Raw genomic sequence first — 27448 nt, 5'->3', positions numbered from 1 at the left:
GGTATTGACTTTATATATGGAAACTTTAAAAAGTAAACTTTAATTGTGTTTAGCTTACTTGCTCTGCTAAGAAAGTAGAATCGTCTCTGCAAACAATATTTGCACTTTGATAAATGTATCTGCAAGAAAAAATTATAGTGTTAGCTGTCTGTAAATAATGCTGTGGAATATGATTCCTAAGTTGCACTCTGAAGAGTCATTTTTATACCAATAATATTTGTAAACTTTTGGTAATTGGGTGGAAAAATGTAACCATTTCACATTTGTTTTGGGATATATATATATCTCACATACATACAGTGGTGTATATAAGATGAACTATCAAAGAAAGACAATTCTTCCAACTGTTCCAATAACAATATGCACCGTGTTTCTGATTCCCATTGTCCATAATATATATACCTTATTTCTCTGATCACTATAGTATAAGTCATTAAAGGGTGAATTTAATTTTGTGACATGAAGATTTTACTACAAGGTTTTCAGTCCTGCTGAGTATTCCTTTTCAGAATATATTTCTGTATAGACTACTCCTCCAATTCCTAGATTGGCTGTTTTATTTTGATCCGCAATTTGATTTTGTTAATCTGTGTTATGCTTCTGTGAAGTTCTCATTCATTTGTATTTTACCAATTACGTACTAATTTTCTTTCCTTTATTTTTGCCCAAATGTACTATGAAAGCCAATATTGTTTCCTGGTTAGTCAGCAGGCTGTTTTATGTGCTGGAGCGCATTGAGGGTTGTAAATATTTAGCCATAATATTGTGATTGAAATACTTACACCTCCAATTTTAAGATAAAATTTGTATATGTGGGTGTTTTTCTGTCTTAATATCCTAGTATTCTTGTGCCCAGATAAGAAAAACTGTATACTTTAATCAGAAAATATGTATTCCTTTTTGTGTGTAGCTTTTAGCCATCCTTGGATATTTTCTGGAAAAGCCAGTTATTGCAGATGCCTTTGGTCAAAATTACAACCTTTTACTACAAATGTTTGATGTGGAGCTGAAAAATTGCAAAACGTTGTACAATGAGCACATTAAACAGGTATGTGACAGGTTAAGCTCAAAATGTTCCCTATGGATTTGCTCTTATGATTCATTCAGAAACCTATCTGTTCCTTAACTGTTATAGGTGGACAAGAGGAATGAAATCATAAATAAAAACATGCCATTTACTTCAGGAAACATTAAGTGGTCCCGAGAAATTAAAGCTCGTATACAGTTGTTCTGGTCAAACTTCTCATTTGTTCCCCACCCGTAAGTATATCTCATTGTGAAAAATGGTACTCTAGCACAATGGCCAGTTTCATTCAGGATATGAGGTTAGTTTAAAAGGAACACCATTTACTGTTTGATCTGATATCATATTATGTATTGAAGAAATTGATAGTGCATCCTTACACGTATTTGCTCAGAATTAAGTCCTACTGATGTTAATGGGAATTGCTAAATTAATAGGACATTTCTAAGTAGGAAAAGCCTTGAATTTGGATCACAGTGGAATTGAGATTGGAAGGTAGGAAAGGGAAGGGGACAGGTTGTTGAGTGATAGATAACTTGAGCCTTCCTAGCATGAAATGGCAGCTCTCTTGTTTGTATTGGCATCAAGATACCTCTTTCTTTTTTGGATTTGTGTTTGTATGCAAACCCTTTCACACACACAATGTTGCACACATTTTCAAATTGCTATTTCATCTCCCTCTTCTCTGCTCCACTTTATAGATGCTCAGGTGAGAAATCAGAACAAGTTAAGACAAAGCTTATTTAATTAAGCAAATATGCAAATATGCTCATGTGTCAAGGGGAGTTAAAAATCCTGCAGTAGTCATGTGACTGGAACCAATATGGTGAACACATACTGTAGAAACATCCTATTGTACAGATCTCCTTATTTAATTGGAACCCTATGTGGCTTTCCAAATTAATTTTAGTTTGAATTAAAATATGTAGGTCAAACTGGGGCAGAGATACTATGCAGTGTGGCTGGAATAGACGTTATGTAGATTTGGTCTCAGTGTATGTATGTCAGAAGTCTCTATACCTGCTCAAGTTGTTTTAGAAAGCTATAAACCAACCAGAGGAAGAAAGGTGACAAACAAAAGTAAGACCATGAAAAAGAGATGAGAGAAAGCCAGTTAAGAGCACAGTCATCTTTTATCTAGTTGGAATCTACCTTTGTGTCTGCACTTCAGCTCTACGCATTTGGAAAATAGGGTCCTAATATGCTTGCAAGGAAAGTCTATGGCTGGATAGGTTTGATGATAAAACACATAAAATAACAATTCTGAGGAGGCATTGTGTGAATTCTGGAGGGAATGCTCACACAACATTTAAGACCTCATCACATTGATGAGGTCTCATGGGCAACTTGTTAGCCATCATGGCAAATCAGCAGGGCAATCACAGCGCTCTGCACCCTGCCTCACCCATGGCTTCCCTCAACGCTGGCCCTGTGGTTTGCAATGTTACAATGGAAGCTTCCCATGTTCCCGATGCAGCTTTGTAGGACACTTGCACCCCAATTGAGCCACAGAGCCCCGCCAGAAGTTACCCTGCATTGTCTGATGGGTAGTGTGGGGCTCCATGGCTCAACTGAGGTGGAAGTGTCCCATGATGCTGCAAATGACTTGTATCATGAGGTCGAAAGTGGAATCTTAATAAAGAATAATTAGTAATTAAATAACTAAAGTACTTTTTTTCTTTTTTAGAGTCTTGAAAAGTTCAGAAGCTGCTTTAATACATCAGAAATATATAGAAATGTTGGCCTTACTTGACCAGTATGAAGATCAGACCTATCATAAATGGAAATCTGAAGTGGATGTTGTTTGTCAGTTCAATTTAGATCAACCTTTAATTAAGCGCAACAATAAAGATGATCTTCTTAGTGTGAACTTTGATCTCAAGGTATGGCACCAACACTTTATTATGTAGATAAAATAATAAAGAAGGGCATTATCGAAATAAGAATTTACATGAATGCAATCCTATACATGTCTACCCATAATGAAATTGCACAATATTGGGTGGATGTACCATATATGATTGCAATCTTAGTCCTTTTAATAATGAGACCTCTAATGTCAAATATGGTTTTCATGATTTGTGGGGGAGCGGGGGAGGGGGGGAGGGGAGGATAATTTTTGTGGAGTTGGAATCCTGGAATGAGGTACCACTTAAAATAAAATGTATATAAGTAAAACAATGTCTTGAATAACAATGTCCTATTTCATTGCTTGTAGCTAGTGGCTATTTTAAGAGATGTGCGATATCTCCTCCTTTTGAATCAACCTGATATTCCCCATTCAGCACTTGAGTTATATAACCAAAGGGGAAAATTCACTAAGGTAAGTGCTTCAAGTATTTACTTTTGGCTTTATTTATTTTATTTATTTATCGTGTCATCAACAACCAGACATTTGTATTACATTTTTAACAAAAACAAACAAACAGACAAAACACAGAATTTGCAAGCTTGGTAGTTGATTAGCTGTCCTTTGACCAGTAGCTGGCCACTTGGAGTGCCTCTGGTGGTATTTTTGGCTGATGATTTGTATTCCACATATTTTTCTCCCTCCAGGTGATTTTTTTCTTTCTTTCCTCACAAATTAAAATATACATTTCACCCTTAAACAGCTGAGTATTTTAGTGCATGGAATCAAGTTGAAACCACTAAATTCTTAATGTACCACTGTCTGGCCCTTTTGGTTGTCCAGATGTCTACCCCATTTTTGCCTTCCTACCTTTGTTTGGCCTTGTTTTTCAGGTTTTCTGTTCTGAAAGAGAAAAATGCCTCATGTAATGTCAGGATGAGCTTTAAGCAAAGATTTCTTGAAACAGACTGAATATCTCTTATCTGAACTGCTTGAGACCAAAAATATTTTGGTTTTTGAAAAAAAAGGCTTTTGGAATACTTGTATTTGCATATGCCATGGTATCTTTTTGATGGATCAAAGTATAAACATGAAATTCAATTCTGTTTCATATACACATAGCCTGAAGCTAGTTTTATAATATTTAGAATAATAGAATCATAGAGTTGGAAAGTACAACATGCACCATCCTGCCCAATCACCTGCCATGCAGGAACACATAATTACAGTACTCCTGTTGAGCAGTGCATGAAACAACCTTTCTAGTATATTGAACAATCAGAAATCAAAGGTGTCTCTATTCTCAGCTACCCATGTGGACAATTTTGGATTTCAGAGTATTTTGGATTTTGGAATTCTGGATGAGATATACTCAACCTGTATTTGTCAGTCCATCCCTTTGTTTACGTTTACTGCCCACCATTGGATTGTGCCTTTGAACGTTGATCTGGAATTTACTTCAGTCCTCAGGCTGAAAGGGTCTCTCTCACTTCTAAAAATGCTTAATTTCCCATCAAGTCTTGTTGTTCAGTAAATGACATGAAAGTTCACACTTATCACTGCTCTGTCTATTCCTCTGTGTTCATATTTCCACCACTAATTCTTTGCACTGTGTTTGCTCCCCCTGATGGCCATGAACAGCCCTAGGTGTGTTTTCTTTCCAAAGATGTGTCATGTTTCAGCATTAAAAAAATCTGGGAATTGTAGGTACCGTTGTGTTTGTTTTTACATGTGGTAGCCTTTATCAGTTGTTGTTGTTGTGATGTCTGTTTGTTTATATCCCACTTCTTTACTAGTCTGGGACTCATTGTGGCTTACAAATATCAAAACCAAATACATCTTAAAAATTTGCTTCATACAGAAGTTATAAACTTTTTCACAGGAGAAATTTCATTTTCATGTTGTTGTTTTCTCCTTTCTGTGTCTATGAACAGTATATAGAAAACCTTGAACTCATAGTCCAGTGGTATAACAAAGTTAAACAGACTGTTTTGGAGGTAGAATATCCTTTGATTGAAAAAGAGCTGATAATAGCAGATGATCAGTTAAAGCAAGCGGAAGAAGTGTTCACATGGGAGGAAGATAACTGCTGGGAATACATTGAGTTTCTGAAAGTTCTAATTCATGACTTGGAGCAGAGACTTCAAAAGTCAAAAGACAATATTAAGACTATTCAACAAATTATGAAATCTTGGATGGAACATCCTCTGTTTTCTAGAAAAGACAATAGAAAAGAAGCTTTATTGAATCTGGATGATAAAGAAGAAAAACTTGCTAAGAAATTCATGTCATTCCAAGAAGATGGCAGAAAGATCCATACATTTGTAAAGGTAATACCTGGAACAAGTTAGCATAAGAATGATAGCATTGTTTGATTTTTGCAAATCAAGGACAAGGCTCCAATCATTGCAAAGTATGAATGCCAATTCTGGGGGGAAACATGTTTTTAATCTATATTATGCAAAATGTAATAACAGAAATTCACTTTCATTTTGGATTTAATGTTGTGTTGGCTGCCAGTCAGCAAAATAATTTTTAAATGAAAGTGGTCACAATGCAAAATTAAAGTGTTCTTTTTGGTGTGTGTGTGTGTATTTAGGAAAACCTCATACTCTTTAAAGCAGATCCAGACTCAGATTCTTGGAAGATGTACTTGGAGTTCATTGATGACATCATAGTTGATGGCTTTTTCAATGCCATAATGTACAACTTAAACTTCTTTCTGGAAAACACAGACAAAGACTTGAAGCCAGCCCCATTATTTCAGGTTCAAATGCTTCTAAGTACCTTAGAAATTGAATTCAAACCTTCCTTGGACAAAGAGACTGGAGATGGCTTTTATGATATAATAGATGAACTTTTAAGCAACATTTTCAAAATATCTGCTGAAGTAAAAAGAGTAGCAACACATCTGGAAATGCAAAATTACCAGGTAAGGGATTTCTTAGAATTGGATTGGATCAAAATGAGAGGAAAAGCACACACACACACACACACACACACACATATATATATATAGTGTGAAAGAGTAATAGAAATAATTTTATTATTTGTTTTTAATCTAGAATGACATGTATAGTATATCAGAACTGTTTGAGACCCGACAAAAGATAATGGACAGAGTTGCAGATGTTATTGCCAAAGCTACGGAGTCCAAAAATTCTCTTGATTCTTATGCGTATCTCTGGGTCGATGACAGATCAGAATTCATGAAACAGTTTTTGTTGTACAGTCCTGTAGTGGCTTCTGATGAAACAGAGGCTCATACTGACCTTGGTTCCAACCAACACCCCGCAACAGAACAATTTAAAGAGCAGGCAAGGAAGTTCATATTTCTGTATCTATTACATTCAGATTCCCCACACCACTAAGACATTTGCAGGCCTGTAATATATAGTTATCTGTTGTAGATTGACATCTATGAGAATCTTTACACTCAGATGAGCAAACTTGAGGACTTCCGAATTTTTGAAGGCTGGTTTAAAGTGGACATGAAATTTTTCAAAATTAGTTTGCTAAACATTATTAAGAAGTGGAGCTGGATGTTCAAGGAATACCTCTTAAGATTTGTCATTGACAGGTAAAATGGTGCTTTTACTTAAAAAGTTATAATTTATTGGCAATATCTGAAATAGCAATCTTCATGCTGCAGGTGGAGAAAGTGACCTTGAAGGATGGGTACATATGTCTTGAAACTTCCAAATCCACTTCCTCAACTCAATTGTTATTTAGGAATGAAGAGGCAGTCTCCTATGATACCTTAGTTGTCAGGTGAGGGTATTAAACTGGCCTTGGAAAATGCCGTCTATAGCAGTGGTTCTCAACCTGTGTGTCCCCAGGTGTGTTGGCGTACAGCTCCCAGAAATCCTAGCCAGTTTATCAGCTGTTCGGATTCCTGGAAGTTGAAGGCCAAAAAATCTGGGAACCCGTAGGTTGAGAACCACTGGTCTATGTTGAAGGAAGCAATAAACTTTGAGAAGGGTTAAAGGAATAGAGATTTCAGTGGTTAGAAAAGTGGTCTCCCTGCTTTTTCTGTAAGTGCAGCATAAGAATGATGTTTCTGAGGAAATATGACATTAATGCCTCAAAATAGCAGTAGTTGAAATGCCATTCTCAGTGTTGATTACATGTTAGTAGACTATATATTAGAAACATTATAATACTGAAAAACCTTTTCCCTCACCTACTTCCATACCATAGATTCTCAATCTTTCTCTCTCTTTCTCATGTAGCCTAGCTAATTTAGAGGAATTCATTAAAAGAACTAATGTTGGACTCGAGAAAGAGTTAAAGGAAGGAGATTATGATGGACTTGTGGATGTCATGATTCACCTCCTTGCTGTGAAAGAAAGGCAGGTGGCTACTGATGAGCTTTTTGAGCCTTTAAAGGATACCATTACCCTTTTGGAAAACTATGGACAGAAGATGCCAGAACATGTTTATATCCAACTGGAGGTACAATTAATTTACCGAGGGGGAACTCTATTACTGTGTCTGATTGCCATGATTGCCTCAAAGCATCCACCTGTAGTTTTCAGAAAAAATGATATCAAAACTTGCTCTGTTCTAGTTATTCAAGTATGAAATACTGGGGCTGGAGTGTTGGTTGGACACTTTTCATTGGTGGCTTCATTATATATACTAGAAAATACAGCTGCATGCATTCCACTTCATATTGTTAAATTATGAGCTTTCAAGATACTTGTTGACTTACAGTGACCCCATATATTTCATAGGGTTTTCTTAAGCCAGGAATAATCAAAGGTAGTTTGCACTGTCTCCAACACATGGTATCCCTGGTGAAACTGATTTTCAGTAGTAACTAAACTTGATCCTGTTTAACTTTCAAAATAAGATGGGATCTGATGCCTTCAGGCTGTTAGACTAGTTGTTAGCAGAGGTTCCAATTATTACCTCTAATATATTAGTGGAACCGCCATTTAAAATTGTTATAAATAAATTGCTGTATATGTGAGAAGTTCTTGCATGCCAGGCCCTGAAAGGAACTAGAAGAACAAATCTTGACTGCAAAAACGTAGACTGTGTCTATTGTATCTCCAGATTAATTGTTGCTTTTCATTGTGTAAATAAATGGTAATGTTGAAAATAATGAAAAATGAAGGATGGATTCTTGCACTTTAGTTAGGCCAATGGTTCTCAACCTGTGGGTCCCCAGGTGCTTTGGCCTACAACTCCCAGAAATCTCAACCAGTTCAACAGCTGTTAGGGTTTCTGGGAGTTGAAGGCCAAAACATCTGGGGACCCACAGGTTGAGAACCACTGAGTTCTCACTGTCTTCAAATTCATCCCAGATTGCAATTATATTACTAGAAGCTTAATATGAATCTACATTTAGGTCCACAAAACTTGGTGACACCAAGTGAGACAGTGGCAAGAAGAGGTCCAAGAAATAGAAAACTATTGGATAAGAAGAAATTAGGAAATCATTTTCATCTTTTTTTTCTACTGAATAATTCTAGCTGTGTTCTTGCTTAAATTGCAATCTCAGGATTTTTTGCATCCATGACCTATAAAAGCCCATATGAGTTTCCTCCTTTCCTTTCCCCTCTGGCTAAGGGAGATAGTAAATATTACTTACTGTCTATCCTGTCTTTATCTTGTCTGTTACATATTGAGAATTGTCATGACTTGCTTTTGAATGAGTTTACAACACAAGTGTTAATTGTCATTGCATTTGAGCCAGTCAGTTTTATATGGTTTCCTTGCCCCCATCCTAAATAATTGTGTCAAGGGATCATGACTGCATGGGAAGCATTCATGAATGGGCATCTCCCACGCAGATGGCAGGCTGAAACTGTCCTCGTACAGGAAGGATCCAAACACTTTCTCTGCCGTGTTTTCTCTTTGTTCTTTAGGAACTGCCTGAAAGATGGAATGCCACCAAAAAACTTGCAGTATCTGTAAAGCATGAAGTGACTCCCCTTCTGACATCTGAGGTCACCAGCCTCAGAAAGAAATGTTTGGCTTTTGATGTAAGCTAACATGATTTTTTATTATTTTTAAAAAACCACCCACATACATGCTTTTATGAGGGCAAGACAGTTGACAAAAATTTATTGCCTACGTTTCTTTCATCAGGGGAAGCAGATAGAATTCAGAGAAAGATTTAGAGTGGATGCTCCCTTTCACTTTGATGCCAAAAACCCATATGCGCTCCTTGATAAGGTAATGGGAAATCTCAGAGGTGCATTTCATGCTGGTAATCTCTCATTGCAAAACAGAGATCTCTGTGTACGTGTTGTATTTGACTCTCTCTCTCTCTCTTTGGTACAGGCTGACATTTAAGTGCTATATTAGGGGCTTTTGAGCCTTAAGTATGTACACTTATTTACTTTTGGAACAAATTGCCATTTCTGGAAAATGTTCATGATTTTGCAAATAAACAACTTTAGAATGTTGTGCATAGAATGAAAAAAAATCCTCATACCTAATTTTCAGATGTTAAGTAGTACACCTAATCTAGTAAAATAAATGCAAGCTTTTGAATAGATTTTTCTGGGATTTGGGTTGTATACAATGGAAGGTATGATATGAGGTCATGTGATCTTGAGCAAGAGAATGCAGAGTTGATTACCTTTACAGTCTGGGTTATGAACAATTCATAATTTGCATTTAAAATATATATTTCAAAAATAAAAATAGAGATTTATTGCTAGCAGAAAACTATGGTTTTTAATTAAATATAATACTCACATGACCAAATATTTGGTTCTTCCGTGTGTCTGCATATGGAAATATATATGTATAAATCAGGAGAGAGCAAGATTTAGATGATGCAAATCTGTGCTGCTGCTTTGAAACTGATTTATTCTAGCTGAGGAATTGGCCCATAAATGATATGTATTTGGGAAGCGCAAAAGAAAAAGAAGAAAAAAAAATGCAAGATTGCTTTAGTAAATTATCCATCTCCATAATTCCTTTTGTTTTTATTGTATGTTGGTTTGGATTTTTAATGCATTTGTGTGGTTTGCTTTTTAAAGGCAAATCGGGAGCTAGAGGCATTGGAAGAAGAAATGCTGCAAATTCAAGCATCTGCCAGTCTCTTTGAAGTGGTCATTCCAGATTACAAACAAATGAAACAATGTCGAAAGGAAATAAAATTGCTGAAGGGATTGTGGGACATTAATATTTATGTCACAGTAAGAGTTCTAGTTGTTTTTCAAAGGAACATTGAACAGTTGACAGTAGGGCTGAAAATTTAATCTTTGAGGACTAAGGGTTTTAGCTACTCTTTCCCACCTTAATATGAAGAAGAAAAATGGCAGACTCTTAAAATGATTGCAGTGTTACAGTACCTTGAGATTTAAAGGGCTAAATCCAACATTAGTCCTACATAGAAAAGATCTATTGAAATCAATGGAATTTAAGTAAACAATGGCTAAGAACTCTAATTGATTTTAGTAGGTATATTTTAGGTAGAAAGTGACACTGAATTTATCCATAAATATTTCAGTATTTTCAGCTCAAACTGTTTCTGAGACATTTTGGAAATGCACTGTTGCCTAATTGCAGGGATGCAAGCATAGAATTCACAAAGAAAAGCCACTTGACAGTATTGTCAAAATGAAAATAAGAAGGAAAAATAGAAAGAGAATTATTTTTGTCACTTCGTTGTAAATGTGGAAGTTTGATTTAGTTATTTGTTAGCTATTACTCTCATTGTTTATTTTACCACAATTTGCTGGTCTGTGGTATACTGTATTTCCTTTTTTGTTGAATAGTATTTTATTAAGGAATAAGAAAAGGAAAAAAGAAAAAAAATTAAAAGGTCATACAACATCCAAATCAATGTCCCATGTGTTACAGTTTTGTCACTACATAAAAAGAGATACATTCTCGACATAAAGAGTGAGAAAAGAAAAGAAGAGAAAAAGAATACATAGATAGATAGTATTTCTTAATTCTAAGACATATTCCCCTACATATAGAAATCTCTTAAAATGGGAAGGGGGGGGTTCATGTCAGGAGCGACTTAAAAAACTGTAAGTCATTTCTGGTGTGAGAAAATTGGCCGTCTGCAAGGACGTTGCCCAGGGGACGCCTGGATGTTTTACCATCCTGTGGGAGGCCTCTCTCATGTCCCCGCATGAGAAGCTGGAGCTGACAGGTGGGAGCTCACGCCACTCCCTGTATTCAAATGGCCAACCTTTCGGTCAGCAGTCTTGCCGGCACAAGGCTTTAACCCTTTGTGCTACCAACTTGGAATTGCAAGTGCTTTTCTTATATATAAATAAAGCTTTTTTATCAATCGCACTGAAATTAATGTGTATCTTACAATCAATGATATCTTTGAATAGCAAATGTTTAATTTTGTTCATATATATACACACACACACACACATACACATAATGCGTTGTTGACATATTGTAGAAGAATATAAAATGATTCAATTACATTTCTCAAATTACAGAACAAATAAGTTGGGTTTAAGAAAAACTAAGTAGTAATAAGTGGTCTATGAATAATCCTGTCTGGAAACCACGCCAGGATTTGTACCTTGATATGGCCGATTAGTATCCCCCCCCTTCTGTTGCCCAATCCCTTCTGGAATGGTAGTTGCTCCAGTGCATCTGGATAAATATTGCTGCATGTCAGAAGAATGAAGGCAAACATCCTTCTTCCTGCAACTTGGCATAATAATCAAGAGCCTATGTGCTTGCCCATTTGAGACCATTCAGATTTTAGTAACTTCTTTCAATACTTCCTGGGTTTCTTGTGAAGTAGTCTTTTCAGGTATCTTCACTGCCTCTATTATCAATTTGTTTTGCAGAAATCTGTCACTGCCAGATGTCATTGACATTTCTCTTTGTTCCCCCTATTTCAGAGCAGCATTCATGAGTGGACCAAAAGCCGTTGGAGACAAATTGTTATGGAACAGATGGATGCAGAACTTAGAAGATTTGCTAAAGTAAGTTCTTAATCATTTAGTGCTGTGTCCATATTCAATTTTGCTTATAGTAGACCAGAGGTATGGAACTGTTAAATGTTAGGAAACTTAATTGTCCCCTTAGGAGCCTCACTATCTTTTGCCACCCATTTTTTTCAATTTTTCACCAAAACATTTCCCAACACTTCATCAGGATTGGGACTTTTTAAAAGGGGGCTTTTTTTAAAAAGCAGGCAATGACAGAAAGATTGATTTCCTTGTCACTTGCTCTTAAAAGAAAGATCCAAACTGACTTGAAGAGCCCCAAGGTAAAGGTAAAGGTTTTTCCTGACATTAAGTCTAGTTGTGTTCAACTCTGGGGGTTGGTGCTCATCTCCATTTCTAAGCCGAAGAGCCAGCGTAGTCTGTAGACACCTCCAAGGTCATGTGGCCAGCATGACTGCATGGAGCGCTGTAACCTTTTCACCATGGCTGCACCTATTGATCTCACATTTGCATGTTTTCAAATTGTTAGGTTGGCCAAAGCTGGGGCTTACAGTGGGAGCTGACCTCCCTCCCTGAATTTGAACCGCTGACCTTTCGGTCAGCAAGTTCAGCAGCTCAGCGGTTTAACTCGCTACACCACCAGGGCCCCCCAAAGAGCTCCAAACAAGACAAAATTACCCATCCATTGAAGATATAGGCCACCTGGGGCAAAAATTGGGACAATAAGAACTTATAGGTTATCAACTGGCATTTCAGTAGCATGCTGAAAGGCCTTTGAACGTTATTCTTATAGAATAAACTTCAAAGGCAGTGAGACTCAGGCCAGGCCTCATCTCCACTGACCATTTAAGTTTCATACCATCTGCACTGAGCATTTAATGAAGTTTCAAATTTGCAGTGAATAAAATGGTTTCAATGTGCAGATAATTGCATAAAAAATCCTGGAACTAGTTTGAGGCCCAGATGATGACGATTACTGATTACACAAACCACTAATGCACATTAAGGACTTTTTTTCATGGCCTTTTGTGGGAGTTTGTTGTCTTGATACCCCAGTGTGAAGCTGGTTTCAAACTACATGGTCAGCGTAATTGGGGAATGACTAGCAAGTTCCATCAATTTAAGTTTTGGATGGGATTGTGCTGGCTACAATATTCTGCACTTCCATATATTCCTCTCATCATGGGAAAGTCATGGTGGAATGCCTCACCTGTTTTATGGGAATGATGTATTGCCTCATAACAGTTCTTATTGCCTAGACATTTTTGTTGTAAATGAAACAAACAGAAAACATAAAGTTTGTATAATCAATGTGTTGTTGAAGGATTTCTTGACCAGAATCACTACGTTTCTGTGGGTTTTCCGGGCTGTATGGCCATGTTTCAGAAGCATTCTCTCAAGACATTTCACCCACATCTGTGGAAAGCATCCTCAGAGGTTGTGAGGTCACTTGGTATGCTAAAGGAGCCTCAAACCTATATATCCGGAAGACCATTCTTCAGTGTTACATACATGCTTTTATTATCGGCGTTGCATTTGAATAAATTCCAGCATGTCCCTGGAAAATACAGTCAGTGAGAGCACTACCATAATACATTTTGTTGTCGCATGCATTCATGTCATTTCCAATTTAGGACTTGGCAAAATGTTCTCCAAGGTTGAGAAAATCTGACTTGAATTAGTCAGTCTGTAATATACAATGAAACCCTTGACTGTTTTAAATGTTAAATAGTAAGTCAGTTGTATCATCCTTTGCTGGATGTTGTCAGGAGCAACTTAAGAAACTGCAAGGAGCCCCTAGTGGTACAATGGGTTAAACCCTTGTGCCAGCAGGACTGAAGACTGACAGGTCAGAGGTTCGAATCCAGGGAAAGCATGAATGATCTCCTTCTCTTAGCTCCAGCTCATTGTGTGGGAATGTCAGAGAAACCTCCCGCAAGGATGATAAAACATCAAAACGTCCGGGTGTCCCCTGGGCAACATCCTTGCAGATAGCCAGTTTCCTCACACCAGAAGTGACTTTGCTGGATAAAACTGTTTCTTAACATTGCTGTGCTTCTCTTCCTTAGGAGATGTGGGCATTGGATAAAGAAGTTCGCTCCTGGAATGTGTATACAAGTCTGGAATTGACAATAAAGAACCTATTAACGTCATTGAGAGTTGTTGCAGAGTTGCAGAATCCAGCAATGAGAGACAGACACTGGTACCAGTTGATGGATACAATTGGTGTAAGTAACTCCTTTACATCTTTGGTCTGATTTTGGTTTATTCAGTGATCCTGGTAAAAGTGAACTTCTTCGGTCTCTCTTCTTCAGCGCACACTGAATATTGTCTTCCATTGTATAAAGAAAAACATACCAAGGTATTTTCGAAGGCTTTCATGGCTGGAATCACTGGATTGCTGTAAGTTTTTTGAGGATGCCTGCCATAGATGCAGGTGAAACATCAGGAGAGAATGTTTTTGGAACATAGCCAAACAGCACAGAAAACTCATGACGACCCAACAGCATGAACCGCTTCAGCCAAAAAAACTTACAGCAACCCAAACATACCAAGGCTTGTTTGTTGGTTTATTGTCACTATATTTATTTTGTCCGTTTTGAAAATTATTCATGAATGTAGTTTCGGAATTTTCTCTTTAATCAAAAATTAAATAAGTAGGGAAACAGAAGATCCTTATTTTTTTTTTGAACCAAACTGAAATTTGTGGAGCTTTAACACTGATATTATAGAGTTCTAACTAAAGCTTAGTATAATTGTCAGAGTGCTTGAACATTTCCAGAAGCCCTGTAAGACTCCTTCCAGGGCAAATGGTGTTTGCGGACATTGCTTCAGTGTATGTGTGTCTTAAAACCCTAAAGTTCAGCTAGGTACATGTGTAGGGTTGGTCCTTCATTTTAAATTGGGTCCATTTTCCAGGAAAATGTAAATCACACTATTAAAAACCTGTTGTTCCTTTGCTATATTTTACAGGTTCAGTTTTCAATAACTGATGACACAACCTTAGCAGACATGTTAGCATGGAAACTGCATAAGATGGAAGATGATGTCCGAAATATTGTTGATAAGGCAGTGAAAGAGCTTGGAACTGAAAAGGTTAATTCTTATCTGTTCTCTTGGATAGTTCTCAACATTTTGAGAATTTTGAATTACATCATTTTCTTGTTTCCGTGATGGACGTGATTAGATTTTCCCCATTTTTCTGTATTTTTCTGTTTTTGGCCTTAACAGAGAATACTTGAATATGCAACATTTGTTTTAGCATTCAGTCATTTCAATTAATTGTTTGCCTATGGTTTATTTTATATGTGCATTTGGAAATAGTTAAAAGACTGGAAAACACTGTAATTGCATCCGTGCTCTTTTTCTTTTGCTTAGTATTTAAAGGATTTTTCCAGTGATGTGCATGAGATTCATTGTGTTTGGCCATCGTAGCTGATTGTCGAAAGAGGAAACAGAATATTTTACTAAATAGGCCTTCAGTCTGATCTGTCTCAAATCTTCCTGTGCTTTATGATGAAAACTTTCAAAGCAAAGCAAACAGTGTGATTTTATGTATTAGCAATGTTCATGTGCATATGACCATAAGCAGTCTTGCACATTAAAAATGGATATGTAGAACTAGGGTGGAAATTGTATTGTTGTTGTTCTTGTTGTGTTTGTTTGTTTATTTATTTATTACATTTATTTCCCGAGGACTCAGGGCGGCTTACATAATTGGCATTCCATGCCCAAACAACAATAACAATTAAAAGCAATTAAACCACAATTTAAAACATTAAAACAGCACATGTAAAATTAGATGACTATTGTGCATGGATCCAAAGCCAGATAGTAAAATAATCATATTCATCAATCCTGGGTCAATTCCAACTGTATTGCAGAGATAATTATGCTGAACGAAATGCTTGCTCTCAAAGCCAATTTTTCACTTATTTGCAAAATGACAGGAGGGAAAGGGCCAATCGAATCACCTAGGGAGGGAGTTCCACAGCCATTGAACCACCACTGGGAAAGCCCTGTCTCTCATCCACACCAGTTGTGTCTGCGAAGGTGGTGGGACCGAGAGAGCAAGGCTTCCTCAGAAGATCTATATGTTTTATCAGGACGTATTTGCACATTATTAGTGTAGAGAAGTATGAGGAAAACAGAAATGAATGAAAGGAAATTGAGTGTGAGTTTTAAAGTCTGTTTTAATAATAATAATAATAATAATAATAATAATAATAATAATAATAATAGAACTGCAAATGCTCTGGCATAAACCAGTACAGGTGGTACCAGTGGTAATCAGCACATTGGGTGCTGTGCCAAAAGACCTCAGCCAGCATTTGGAAACAATAAACATTGACAAAATCACAATCTGTCAACTGCAAAAGGCCACCTTACTTAGATATGCATGCATCATTTGAAAATATACCATACTGTCCTAAACACTTGGAAAGTGTTCGACTTGTGATTTTGTGATATGAAATGTGATATGAAATCCAGCATATATATATCTCGTTTGCTGTGTCATACTGTGTTTTTGTGTCGGTTTATTTATTTATTTATTTATTTATTTATAGCCCGCCACCATCTCCCTGGAGGGACTCAGGGTGGCTTCACAAAAATGTATTTATTATATTTTTATCACACTGTACTATTTAATTGTTTTAGAACTTTTGTATTGACTAAAGTGTGGGATTGTTAGCCACCTTGAGCCACCACGGGGAGAAAGGCAAGGTATAAATACAGTTAATAATTGTAATAATAATAACTCTAATAACTGCTCATTCTTTAATTACAAAATTAATTTCCCTTTAATTAATCCAGAATTCAGGCAATGTTCTGAATGATGGTGTTCAGCTAAAACTCTTTCTAATAAATGCTCTGATGTGTTAAATAGATTCTCATAGAAATCAGTCAAATATGGGAGGCCATGGAATTTTCTTATGAAGAGCATTACAGGACTGGCATTTCTTTGTTGAAAGTGGACGAGCAACTTTTTGAGACGTTAGACAATAACCAAGTAAGAAGTTTTTTTGTTCATGTAAACAATATTTGTGTTCATTGCAGAATTACTGATACTTTTTTAATTGAGCAAAACTTGTGACCCTGTGCTCAGGCATTGTATTTAAAGTGATTCTTAGCCATTCCAGATGTTAGTCTGTAAAATTATATGTGTTCTTGATGGCATACATTTTAACAAAAATCCTGTCTGTGTAGGAGTTAACAAAATTACAGGTCCTTGGTCTCTCTCCCTCTCTCCCCATAGATAGTCTAGAATCATTTAATAATATGCTGCCCATTTTAAGGTTTGAAAATGTCTTTTGCTGTGATTTACTGTAATAATAGCTTGCAGACGATTTTCGTAAAACTTCTGTCGCTGAGACTCCTGGGGCTATTCAAGTAATTTTATTTATCCTTAAATTTTATTCCCTCTCTTCTTTTTTTGTTTTCAAGGTTCAGCTGCAAACAATTCTACAAAGTAAATATGTTGAATATTTCATTGAACAAGTCTTAAAGTGGCAAAAATTGCTAAATGTGGCAGATTCTGTTGTTTTCATTTGGATGGAAGTACAACGCACATGGTCCCACCTTGAAAGTATTTTCATTGGTTCAAATGATATCAGAGAACAGCTTCCTGAAGAGTCAAAGAGATTTGATGACATTGATGTTGATTTTAAGGTAACTAGCAAAAAACCTCTGAGTATTGCTTGCCTGGAAAATGCTTTGAAATTCATGTGGACACCATTAATTGAGAGGTGACCTGAAGTGCATATATACACACGCGGTAAATAATAATCACAACAATGACCAAAATTTTACATCTTATTTTTTTCTTTTTCCCTGCTTAATAGAAAAATACTTTGTTGTTTATTTGTTCAATCGCTTCCAACTCTTCGTGACCTCATGGACCAGCCCACGCCAGAGCTCCCTGTCGGCCTTCACCACCCCCAGCTCCTTCAGAGTCAAGCCAGTCACTTCAAGGATACCATCCATCCATCTTGCCCTTGGTCGGCCCCTCTTCCTTTTTCCTTCCATTTTCCCAAGCATTATGTCTTCTCTAAGCTTTCCTGTCATGATGTCGCCAAAGTACTTCATCTATGCCTTTAATACCCTTCCCTCCAACTAGGCCACCTTTTAAAAAAGAAATATTGCCAAAAAAATTAGAACTTGTATTTGATGAACTGCTTAGTGTCCATGCAAGTTTGTGCCATAATAAATGTATTAGTCTTTAAAAATCTACTCTTCTCTTTGTATTTTTGCTACAATTTATAATATATTTCAAACACAATAATGAATTGTCGAAGGCTTTCATAGCCAGAATCACTGGTTGTTGTAAGTTTTTCAGGCCGTGTGGCCATGTTCCAGAAACATTCTCTCCTGGTGATTCGGTTGCATCTATGGCAGGCCTCACAACCTCTGAGGATGCCTGCAATAGATGCAGGCAAAACGTCAGGAGATAATGTTTCTGAAACATGGCCATATAGCCCATAAAACTTACAGCAACAATAATGAACGATTGCTATAGGAATTCTTATAGGATAAGTTGGTTCAACTAAAGCTTTAACCCCACCTCACCCACTATGTGTGAACATTTTTTAAAGTGTACAGTGGGCCTCAAGTATCCTCTGGGGTTTAGTTCCAGGACAATCCTTGATGCTAAAATCTGTAGATGGCATGTTTCTGATAAGTTTTAGTTTCTGTTGAGTATGCTATATCTTTAGATATTTTAGATGTAGAGAACTCAGGTTCAAATTCCTCCACAGTTTTAAAACAAAAGATTTGGCCCGTTCTCTCTGATTCTTGCCATAGGGAAGCATGCTTTGAGACTCATGGTTATCTGAAAACAAACATAATAACAACTCTGAGATCCTCTGAGGGATTAACCTGTAATATGTACTGTAAATAAGATACCAATGATGGGAAAGTACAAAAGGGCCAAATGTTGAGTGCAGTGCAGATTTCGATATGAAAGGGATTGGGGGGGGGGGGGTGCGTCAGGAGTGACTTAAGAAACTGCAGGTCACTTCTGATGTGAGAGAATTGGCTATCTGCAAGAACATTGCCCAAGGGATGCCTGGATGTTTGATGTTCTACCATCCTTGTGGGAGGCTTCTCCCATGTCCCCACATGGAGAGCTGGAGTTGACAGAAGGAGCTCAACCTGCTCTCCCTGGATTCGAACCACAGACCTGTCAGTCAGCAGTCCTGCCCGCACAAGGGTTTAACCCATTGCACCATCAGGGGTTCTTGGTGTTAGGAAATGTTAGGAAAAGAGAAATTGTTGCCATCCGTATCATGGATGTGTCATTAAATGGCTGGCCTATCCTACAAAAAAGCAACTATGCTTCCTGCCATTTGGCCAGGATAGCCAATGAAGGAATATCTTTTTCCAAATTCTTTACGGAATACAACTCTATGTATCAGCTCCGGGAGATATGCATTTCCTATTTGAAACATTTTTTATATCCTCTTCACAGTATATTGAATTTGTGCCCCGTGTGTGCATTGAGGGCAAGTAAAAGCATTGTTGCATGGAAAACAGAAGAGTGTTTTGGAGCAAGTGCTACTGCCATTTCTGGTTCTAAATAACTATATTATTTTCTGTTTAGGACCATTTAAAATAAATATTAAAAATAACAAATGAGACAAATCATATTGAAAAAATGTGACTTTTAACACCATCAGATAACACTGTGCTATTGCCTATTGGTCTGATGTAATTTCCATTTACACAAACTCTAAACATTCTAAATAACTGGGTATTTATAGTTTTGGAGTTGGAATTCCCAACAAGTTTTTCGTTTTCTTGAAAAAATAACTAGCAAAAATCTTGTGAGCATTCAATATTGAAACTTGTATTTCTTCTCTGATAACTTAGGAATTAATGAATGATTCAGCAAATACAAAAAATGTGTTGGAAGCCACAACTAAACCCAAATTGTATGAAAAGCTTGAAGATTTGCAAAATAGGTGAGAATGAGCTAATTATTTTTACATTGCATATTGAAGTGGAGTGATGTAAAAAGGATTTTATACAGAAGCATGCCAGAACTGAAATGTATAATATCCTCAATATGGATAGTGCATTGTCCATGGATGTAATTGACACAATGCATTCCATAAATGCCTGTGAGCAGTTGGCTGTTTGCCTATTGGTCAAATGGCATGTGCTAACATTGTTAGAATGTTACCAATGCTTCCAATTTGATAGTATAATTATTGTCATATACATATAATATTAATGCAGATATCACAACAGCTAGGGCTTGATGGGACTGGAAGGGGATTGTTATGCAAGAAGAAAAGCCAAAGGGCCTCTTTTGAGGTATGGTGTGGAGAAAGCTTATGCTTGATTGAAAGTTGGAGAACTGAGAAATAAGGAAAGTTGACACATTTTTCTGAGCCCCTTTAGGTCTGAGCAAGCAACACCCTTCAAGTTGCAGGACAGCATTTGAAAACCTTTCTGGATGTCACATTGTGGTCCCATTTATACTGCCATATAATGTAGTTTGAGACTATATCGTAGGTAGTCCCCAAGTTACAAACCAGATAGGTTCTGTAGGTTTTTTTTCTTAAGTTGAATTTGTATGTAAGTCAGAACAGGTACATTTTTAAGTGCAACTTCAGCCTCTGTCTGTCTGTCTATCTATCTATCTATCTATCTATCTATCTATCTATCTACGAATTATTTGGATAGCATAGGGAAGGGCTAACACTGCTGTGGTGTTTCTTTTGCTCTCCTTGCCCCTATTCAGAAGATTTCACCTTAATTTCTGTCCCCATGTTCATTGGATTTTGAAAAATGTGGCTTGTTGGGGAAATGCAGATTGGTAATAAAGCTTCAGTGGAGACACCTGTTTCCCATGACAGTTCTTTCAGGAGTGAATTTGAGTAAGACTGAATGTGTGGAACAAGATTTTTCTTGCAATTGGCTGATCACAGGGAGGGACAAGTGGGTAGATTTGCACGGCCCTATTTGAGTACACAGTAGTAGTGAAAAGATTGCTAGTGTAATGCTCTGTATCTTGCTTTGGTATTCATTGAGGTTTAGGGTGTTTTTTTGTCTTAAAATATTCTACTGCATTTTTTAAACCCACACATACTGTCATATACAAGATTGTTAAGAAGTGCATCCTAAAGAATAATACAGCAATAACTTGATACAAAAAGATAATGCGGTCGGGCTCAGTTATAATTTTCACAAAGCACAGTTGCCTTCTTTGTAAGTGTATTGCTTTGCAGAAACAATATAAACAAGTAATGAGGCCACATTAATGGTCTATCCCAATGCCAGATGTGTTGTTGGTGCCATCTAATAGGTTCATGTATTGACAAGGGTATTAATGGACCACCAACTGTTCATGATGAGACTTCCTTAGTGCATATTTTTATTTGTGTGTACATGAAATGCTAATGTGCTTATCTAAAGCTTCTTATTCTTCCAGAGATCTAGTTTTTCATAAAAGTTGCATATTTGATTGCAAGACATGTTTTGTGTTTTATGTGGATAAAACATAAGCAATGTTTCTAAACCAATTAATATTATTATGTCAAAACCCCCAACTATTAATGTAGGTAAGGAAACAATGAAACAATCAAAAGCTATATTTATTGCTGGTTGTGCATTTGATGAACCTTTTAATTCATACCAGTCCAACTGTGATATCCTTCAGTCATCAACACTTTTAATTCACTTCACTACTGAAATTAATTTTAAAAGCCCTTATTTTTGGAAGTATTCATTGGAGCTCCTCTAGATTGGGGGATTACCTTAAAAACTCTGCAATTGTCAGAATATTTATATGGGCAGGAACCGCCATCTTCTTTGGAGGACCAGTGAATGTTCTGTATTATTATTTATTATTATTTCAGACACTTCTACCCCGCCCTTCTCATCCCGGGGGGGGGGGGGGACTCAGAGCGGCTTACAAAGGCACAATTCGATGCCGGCATTAATATAACAATAGAATACGATACAACAATAAAAACAATATAGCAGCAATTAAACAGTTAAAACAATTAAATGGTCGGTTCTCAGTTCTACAACACATCAATAAACCAATTTAGCCTTCAGCGTTTGCCGTCGCATAGTCCATAGTTTCAATTCCACATTGTCAGTCCTGTTAATTCTAGTCATCCATTGCCTTCGCTGCCAGGTTGCCTGAAGGCCTGGTCCCATAACCACGTTTTTAATTTCCTTCTAAAGGAGAGGAGGGATGTTGCTGATCTGACCTCCCCCGGGAGTGAATTCCACAGGTGAGGGGCCACCACCAAGAAGGCCCTGCTCCTCGTCCCCACCAGCCTCACTTGTGATAGAGGTGGGGTCAAGAGCAGGGCATTCCCAGATGATCTCAGATTCTGAGGTGGGACATAGAGGGAGATGCGTTTGGACAAGTAGATGTATTGCAGCTGTTCCCAGTGGATTGGGAATATTTAATTTAATTTATCTTATTATTAAGGATTAATACTGCTGTACCAAAAGGAAGCTCCAGCAAAGGGTCACCGCCTTGTTGTGGCGCTGGAGCTTGAGCACCTCAATGATGTCATGAGCGAAACCGTGAAGGGCCACCCAAGACGGGACGGTCGTGGCAGAGAGGTCAGACCAAGCGTGATCCCTGGGGAAGGCAACGGCAAACCACCCCAGTATCCTTGCCAAGAAAACTAAATGGACCAGTACAACCAGAGATATGTCGGTATGCCATTGGAAGATGGGACTCCCAGGTCGGAAGATGGCCAAAATGCTACTGGGGAGGAGCAGAGGATAAGTTCAACTAGCCCCAGATGTGATGACGCAGCTAGCTCAAAGCCGAAAGGAAGGCTAGCGGCCGACGGTACTGGAGGTGAACGACGAATCCGATGCTCTAAAGATCAACACACCATAGGAACCTGGAATGTAAGATCTATGAGCCAGGGCAAATTGGATGTTGTTATTGGTGAGATGTCAAGACTAAAGATAGACATTCTGGGGGTCAGCGAACTGAAATGGACTGGAATGGGCCACTTCACATCAGAAGACCACCAGATCTACTACTGCGGACAAGAGGAACATCGAAGAAATGGAGTAGCCTTCATAATTAATAAGAAATTCGCTAAAGCAGTGCTTGGATACAACCCAAAAAATGACAGAATGATCTCAATTTGAGTGCAAGGAAAGCCTTTCAACATTACAGTGATCCAAATATACGCCCCAACCACAGCTGCTGAAGAAGCAGAAGTAGATCAGTTCTATGAGGATCTGCAGGACCTACTGGATAATACACCAAAAAGAGACATTATTTTCATTACAGGAGACTGGAATGCCAAGGTGGGAAGTCAAATGACAACTGGGATCACAGGCAAGCATGGTCTGGGAGAACAAAATGAAGCGGGACGCAGGCTGATAGAATTTTGCCAGGAAAACTCGCTGTGTATAACAAACACTCTCTTCCAACAACCTAAAAGACGGCTTTATACATGGACTTCACCAGATGGTCAACACCGAAATCAGATTGACTACATCCTTTGCAGCCAAAGGTGGCGGACATCCATCCAGTCGGTGAAAACAAGACCTGGGGCTGACTGTAGCTCAGATCACGAACTCCTTATTGCTCAATTTAGAATAAAACTAAAGAGATCAGGGAAAATACACAGACCAGTTAGATATGATCTCACTAACATTCCTAGCGAATATACAGTGGAAGTGAAGAACAGATTTGAAGGGCTAGATTTAGTAAACAGAGTCCCAGAAGAACTATGGACAGAAGTCCGCGACATTGTTCAGGAGGCGGCAACAAAGTACGTCCCAAAGAAAAAGAAAACCAAGAAGGCAAAATGGTTGTCTGCTGAGACACTGGAAGTAGCCCAAGAAAGGAGGAAAGCAAAAGGAAACAGGGATAAGGGGAGATATACCCAGTTAAATGCGCAATTCCAGAGGTTAGCCAGAAGAGACAAGGAACTATTTTTAAACAAGCAATGCATGGAAGTGGAAGAAGACAACAGAATAGGAAGGACAAGAGACCTCTTCCAGAAAATTAGAAACATTGGAGGTAAATTTCAGGCAAAAATTGGTATGATAAGAAACAAAGATGGCAGGGACCTAACAGAAGCTGAAGAGATCAAGAGAAGGTGGCGAGATTATACAGAAGATCTGTATAGGAAGGATAACAATATCGAGGATAGCTTTGACGGTGTGGTGAATGAATTAGAACCAGACATCCTGAGGAGTGAGGTTGAATGGGCCTTAAGAAGCATTGCTAACAACAAGGCAGCAGGAGACGACGGGATCCCAGCTGAACTGTTTAAAATCTTAAAAGATGATGCTGTCAAGGTGATGCATGCCATATGCCAGCAAATATGGAAAACACAAGAATGGCCATCAGACTGGAAAAAATCAACTTACATCCCCATACCAAAAAAGGGAAATGCGAAAGACTGCTCCAACTTCCGTACAGTGGCCCTTATTTCTCATGCCAGTAAGGTAATGCTCAAGATCCTGCAAGGAAGACTCCAGCAATACATGGAGCGAGAGTTGCCAGATGTTCAAGCTGGGTTTAGAAAAGGCAGAGGAACGAGAGACCAGATTGCCAATATCCGCTGGATAATGGAGAAAGGCAGGGAGTTTCAGAAAAACATCTACTTCTGCTTCATTGACTACTCTAAAGCCTTTGACTGTGTGGATCATAATAAATTGTGGCAAGTTCTTGGTGGGATGGGCATACCAAGCCACCTTGTCTCTCTCCTGAGGAATCTGTACAAGGACCAAGTAGCAACAGTCAGAACTGACCACGGAACAACAGACTGGTTCAAGATTGGGAAAGGCGTACGGCAAGGCTGCATACTCTCACCCAACCTTTTTAACTTGTATGCAGAACACATCATGCGATGTGCGGGGCTTGATGAATGCAAAGCTGGGGTGAAAATTGCTGGAAGAAACATTAACAACCTCAGATATGCAGATGACACCACTCTGATGGCCGAAAGCGAGGAGGAGCTGAGGAGCCTTCTAATCAAGGTGAAAGAAGAAAGCGCAAAAGCCGGGTTGCAGCTGAACGTCAAAAAAACCAAGATTATGGCAACAAGAATGATTGACAACTGGAAAATAGAGGGAGAAAATGTGGAGGCCGTGACAGACTTTGTATTTCTAGGTGCAAAGATTACTGCAGATGCAGACTGTGGCCAGGAAATCAGAAGACGCTTACTTCTTGGGAGGAGAGCAATGTCCAGTCTCGATAAAATAGTAAAGAGTAGAGACATCAGACTGGCAACAAAGATCCGCCTAGTCCAAGCCATGGTATTCCCTGTAGTAACATACGGATGTGAGAGCTGGATCATAGGGAAGGCTGAGCGAAGGAAGATCGATGCTTTTGAGCTGTGGTGCTGGAGGAAAGTGCTGAGAGTGCCTTGGACTGCGAGAAGATCCAACCAGTCCATCCTCCAGGAAATAAAGCCCGGCTGCTCACTGGAAGGAAGGATACTAGAGACAAAGTTGAAGTACTTTGGCCACATCATGAGGAGACAGCAAAGCCTAGAGAAAACAATTATGCTGGGGAAAGTGGAAGGCAAAAGGAAGAGGGGCCGACCTAGGGCAAGATGGATGGATGGCATCCTTGAAGCGACTGGACTGACCTTGAAGGAGCTGGGGGTGGTGACGGCCGACAGGGAGCTCTGGCGTGGGCTGGTCCATGAGGTCACGAAGAGTCGGAGACGACTGAACGAATGAACAACAACAACAACCAAAAGGAAGTAATTAAAGTTGCAATTCTATAAACGCTTACTTGGGTGTAGACCCCACTCAATTGAATGGGACAACAATAAACATGCAAGCCAAGCATGCATAGGATTACGATTTTCAGAAAGGAAATATTTTGTTCTACATGCTAGTATATGCTCAATCTGTAATGCAAACATCTGAAATGCACTCTTAAATGCAAATGTCTCCAAGTGTTCCTCCTTAATTTTCAGGCTCTCTCTTTGTGAAAAAGCCCTGGCTGAATACTTAGAAACCAAACGCTTAGCTTTTCCTCGGTTCTATTTTGTTTCGTCTGCTGATCTGCTTGACATTCTCTCAAAAGGAGCACAGCCCAGACAGGTAAAATTTCTTGCAGTCATTTTAAAAACATCTGTATAGAAATATGATAGCAATAAGTGGGGGGAAGAGGGTGATTAAAATCCATGTAAACCCACAGTGATCAAATTCCTTAATTGTGTGCTGCTGTTTGAATGCAGGTGACCTGTCATCTTATTAAACTTTTTGACAACACCGCTGATCTTAGATTTCAAGATGACAAAGAGCCATCCAGGAACATTGTACTGGGGATGTACAGCAAAGAAAAGGAGTATGTCTCATTCAATGCAGAATTTGAGTGTAGTGGTCAGGTATGTCAAATCTTTAATTTACAAAGCAAAGAGTGGGGGATTTCTTTCCCTTTTTTTCACCTGGTAAAATCAGAAGAAAGGGGTTAGGGAATCAACATGTCAGGTGAATAATGTTGGTGAGGTTCTCCTCATGTCATTTAGAAAATCTCTGAAAAAAAAGCAAATGTATTTCAACGGGTGTGCCTTGCTCCCCTTTCTTTTAATGAAATGTGTATCAGAAAGGAGATTACATTCCTGATGTAGAATATGGTATTAGATATACTATTAAACTGATTGCTGTTATGCTGCATAAGCTTAAAAATGCATGTTGTAAAAAATGGAACCGCTGACTATTTGGGTATTCATATGTTTAGCAATATGATTACACAGTAGGATTGTGCATTCCAGTAGACCCCGTATCTGATTTCATGCACTTCCCAAAAGTGGGTGGGTAGCTGGATAGTTGTTTTCAGTCCACAGCCTAAAAATGTGACTCAATCCAGCCCATTGGCAGCAATGGGGAACTTACGAAGCTCCCCTTTCAATTCCTGGGACCATTCCATTTTTTCCCTTCAAGGGAACCTGGGTTTTAGCAACAGGGTTAAGAAAGCAGACAAAGCTTGCGTAAGGCACATCGCAGCGTTCTTCAATTCCGATATGCCCAACAGGCAGGGCTCACAGGGAAACCCCATGCAAGCAGCACGCAGCAGCCTCTTTGCAAGCCTCGTGATGCCAAATAAAGAAGGAGGACCCATGATCAGTTGCCACGTGGTCCCATTAAGGATGGAAAACCGTGACAGCTGTGCCCTTGCTGTTACGGCCATCTGACCAAGCCAAACAAGCCGGATTGGCCAAAGGGAACCAACCACTCCAAATCCATGCACAAACCTATTACACAGTTTTTCAACAAACTTTTCAAGACCTTGCCCCCCCCCCCCCAATCCAAATCACTCATATAAATGCATATGATTACAATCATGTGGCTAGGAAGCATTAAAACATTCTGGATAGGGTAATTATTTTCTAGAAAACAGGTAAAATTCTCATTCATGTACATTTCAGAAAGTCAGCATGGTATAGTGGCTTGAGTACTGGACTAGGACTCTGAGAGGCAGGATTCAGATTAATACTCAGCCATGTAAACACATTAAACAGACTTGTGCAAGTTACATTGTCTCAGACATAGAGGAAAGCAATGCCAAACTGTGAATAAATCTTGCAAATAAGATGTTATAATCGCATTGCCAAAAGTTGAGGCTAACTAGTAGTCACATAAAAACAAGAACTAATTTTGGTAGTATTTTTTCCAGCACTTTCTGTATATTGTATAAACATTGTACATTAAAGCCCTTCATTT

The 27448-nt window shown here is 38.3% G+C and overlaps 1 protein-coding gene across 1 annotated transcript in view; it reads left to right on the top strand.

Annotated features, from left to right (window-relative positions):
- DNAH11 (dynein axonemal heavy chain 11) overlaps positions 1-27448 on the top strand; it is a 180998-nt gene that overhangs the window by 31375 nt on the left and 122175 nt on the right. Inside the window, exons 10-29 of the mRNA XM_060782106.2 lie at positions 911-1048; positions 1136-1260; positions 2712-2907; positions 3243-3347; positions 4808-5203; positions 5473-5805; positions 5939-6190; positions 6284-6453; positions 7106-7328; positions 8750-8866; positions 8973-9059; positions 9875-10033; positions 11720-11803; positions 13837-13995; positions 14741-14863; positions 16656-16778; positions 17213-17437; positions 19637-19728; positions 25699-25825; positions 25963-26112. Coding sequence (XP_060638089.2) covers positions 911-1048; positions 1136-1260; positions 2712-2907; positions 3243-3347; positions 4808-5203; positions 5473-5805; positions 5939-6190; positions 6284-6453; positions 7106-7328; positions 8750-8866; positions 8973-9059; positions 9875-10033; positions 11720-11803; positions 13837-13995; positions 14741-14863; positions 16656-16778; positions 17213-17437; positions 19637-19728; positions 25699-25825; positions 25963-26112 — 3384 coding nt within the window. The remainder of the gene's footprint in view (positions 1-910; positions 1049-1135; positions 1261-2711; positions 2908-3242; positions 3348-4807; positions 5204-5472; positions 5806-5938; positions 6191-6283; positions 6454-7105; positions 7329-8749; positions 8867-8972; positions 9060-9874; positions 10034-11719; positions 11804-13836; positions 13996-14740; positions 14864-16655; positions 16779-17212; positions 17438-19636; positions 19729-25698; positions 25826-25962; positions 26113-27448) is intronic.

The sequence above is a fragment of the Anolis sagrei genome, chromosome 6 (assembly GCF_037176765.1).
Source record: "Anolis sagrei isolate rAnoSag1 chromosome 6, rAnoSag1.mat, whole genome shotgun sequence".
Taxonomy (NCBI): Eukaryota; Metazoa; Chordata; class Lepidosauria; order Squamata; family Dactyloidae; genus Anolis; species Anolis sagrei.
This window is presented reverse-complemented; position numbering and strand designations above follow the sequence as displayed.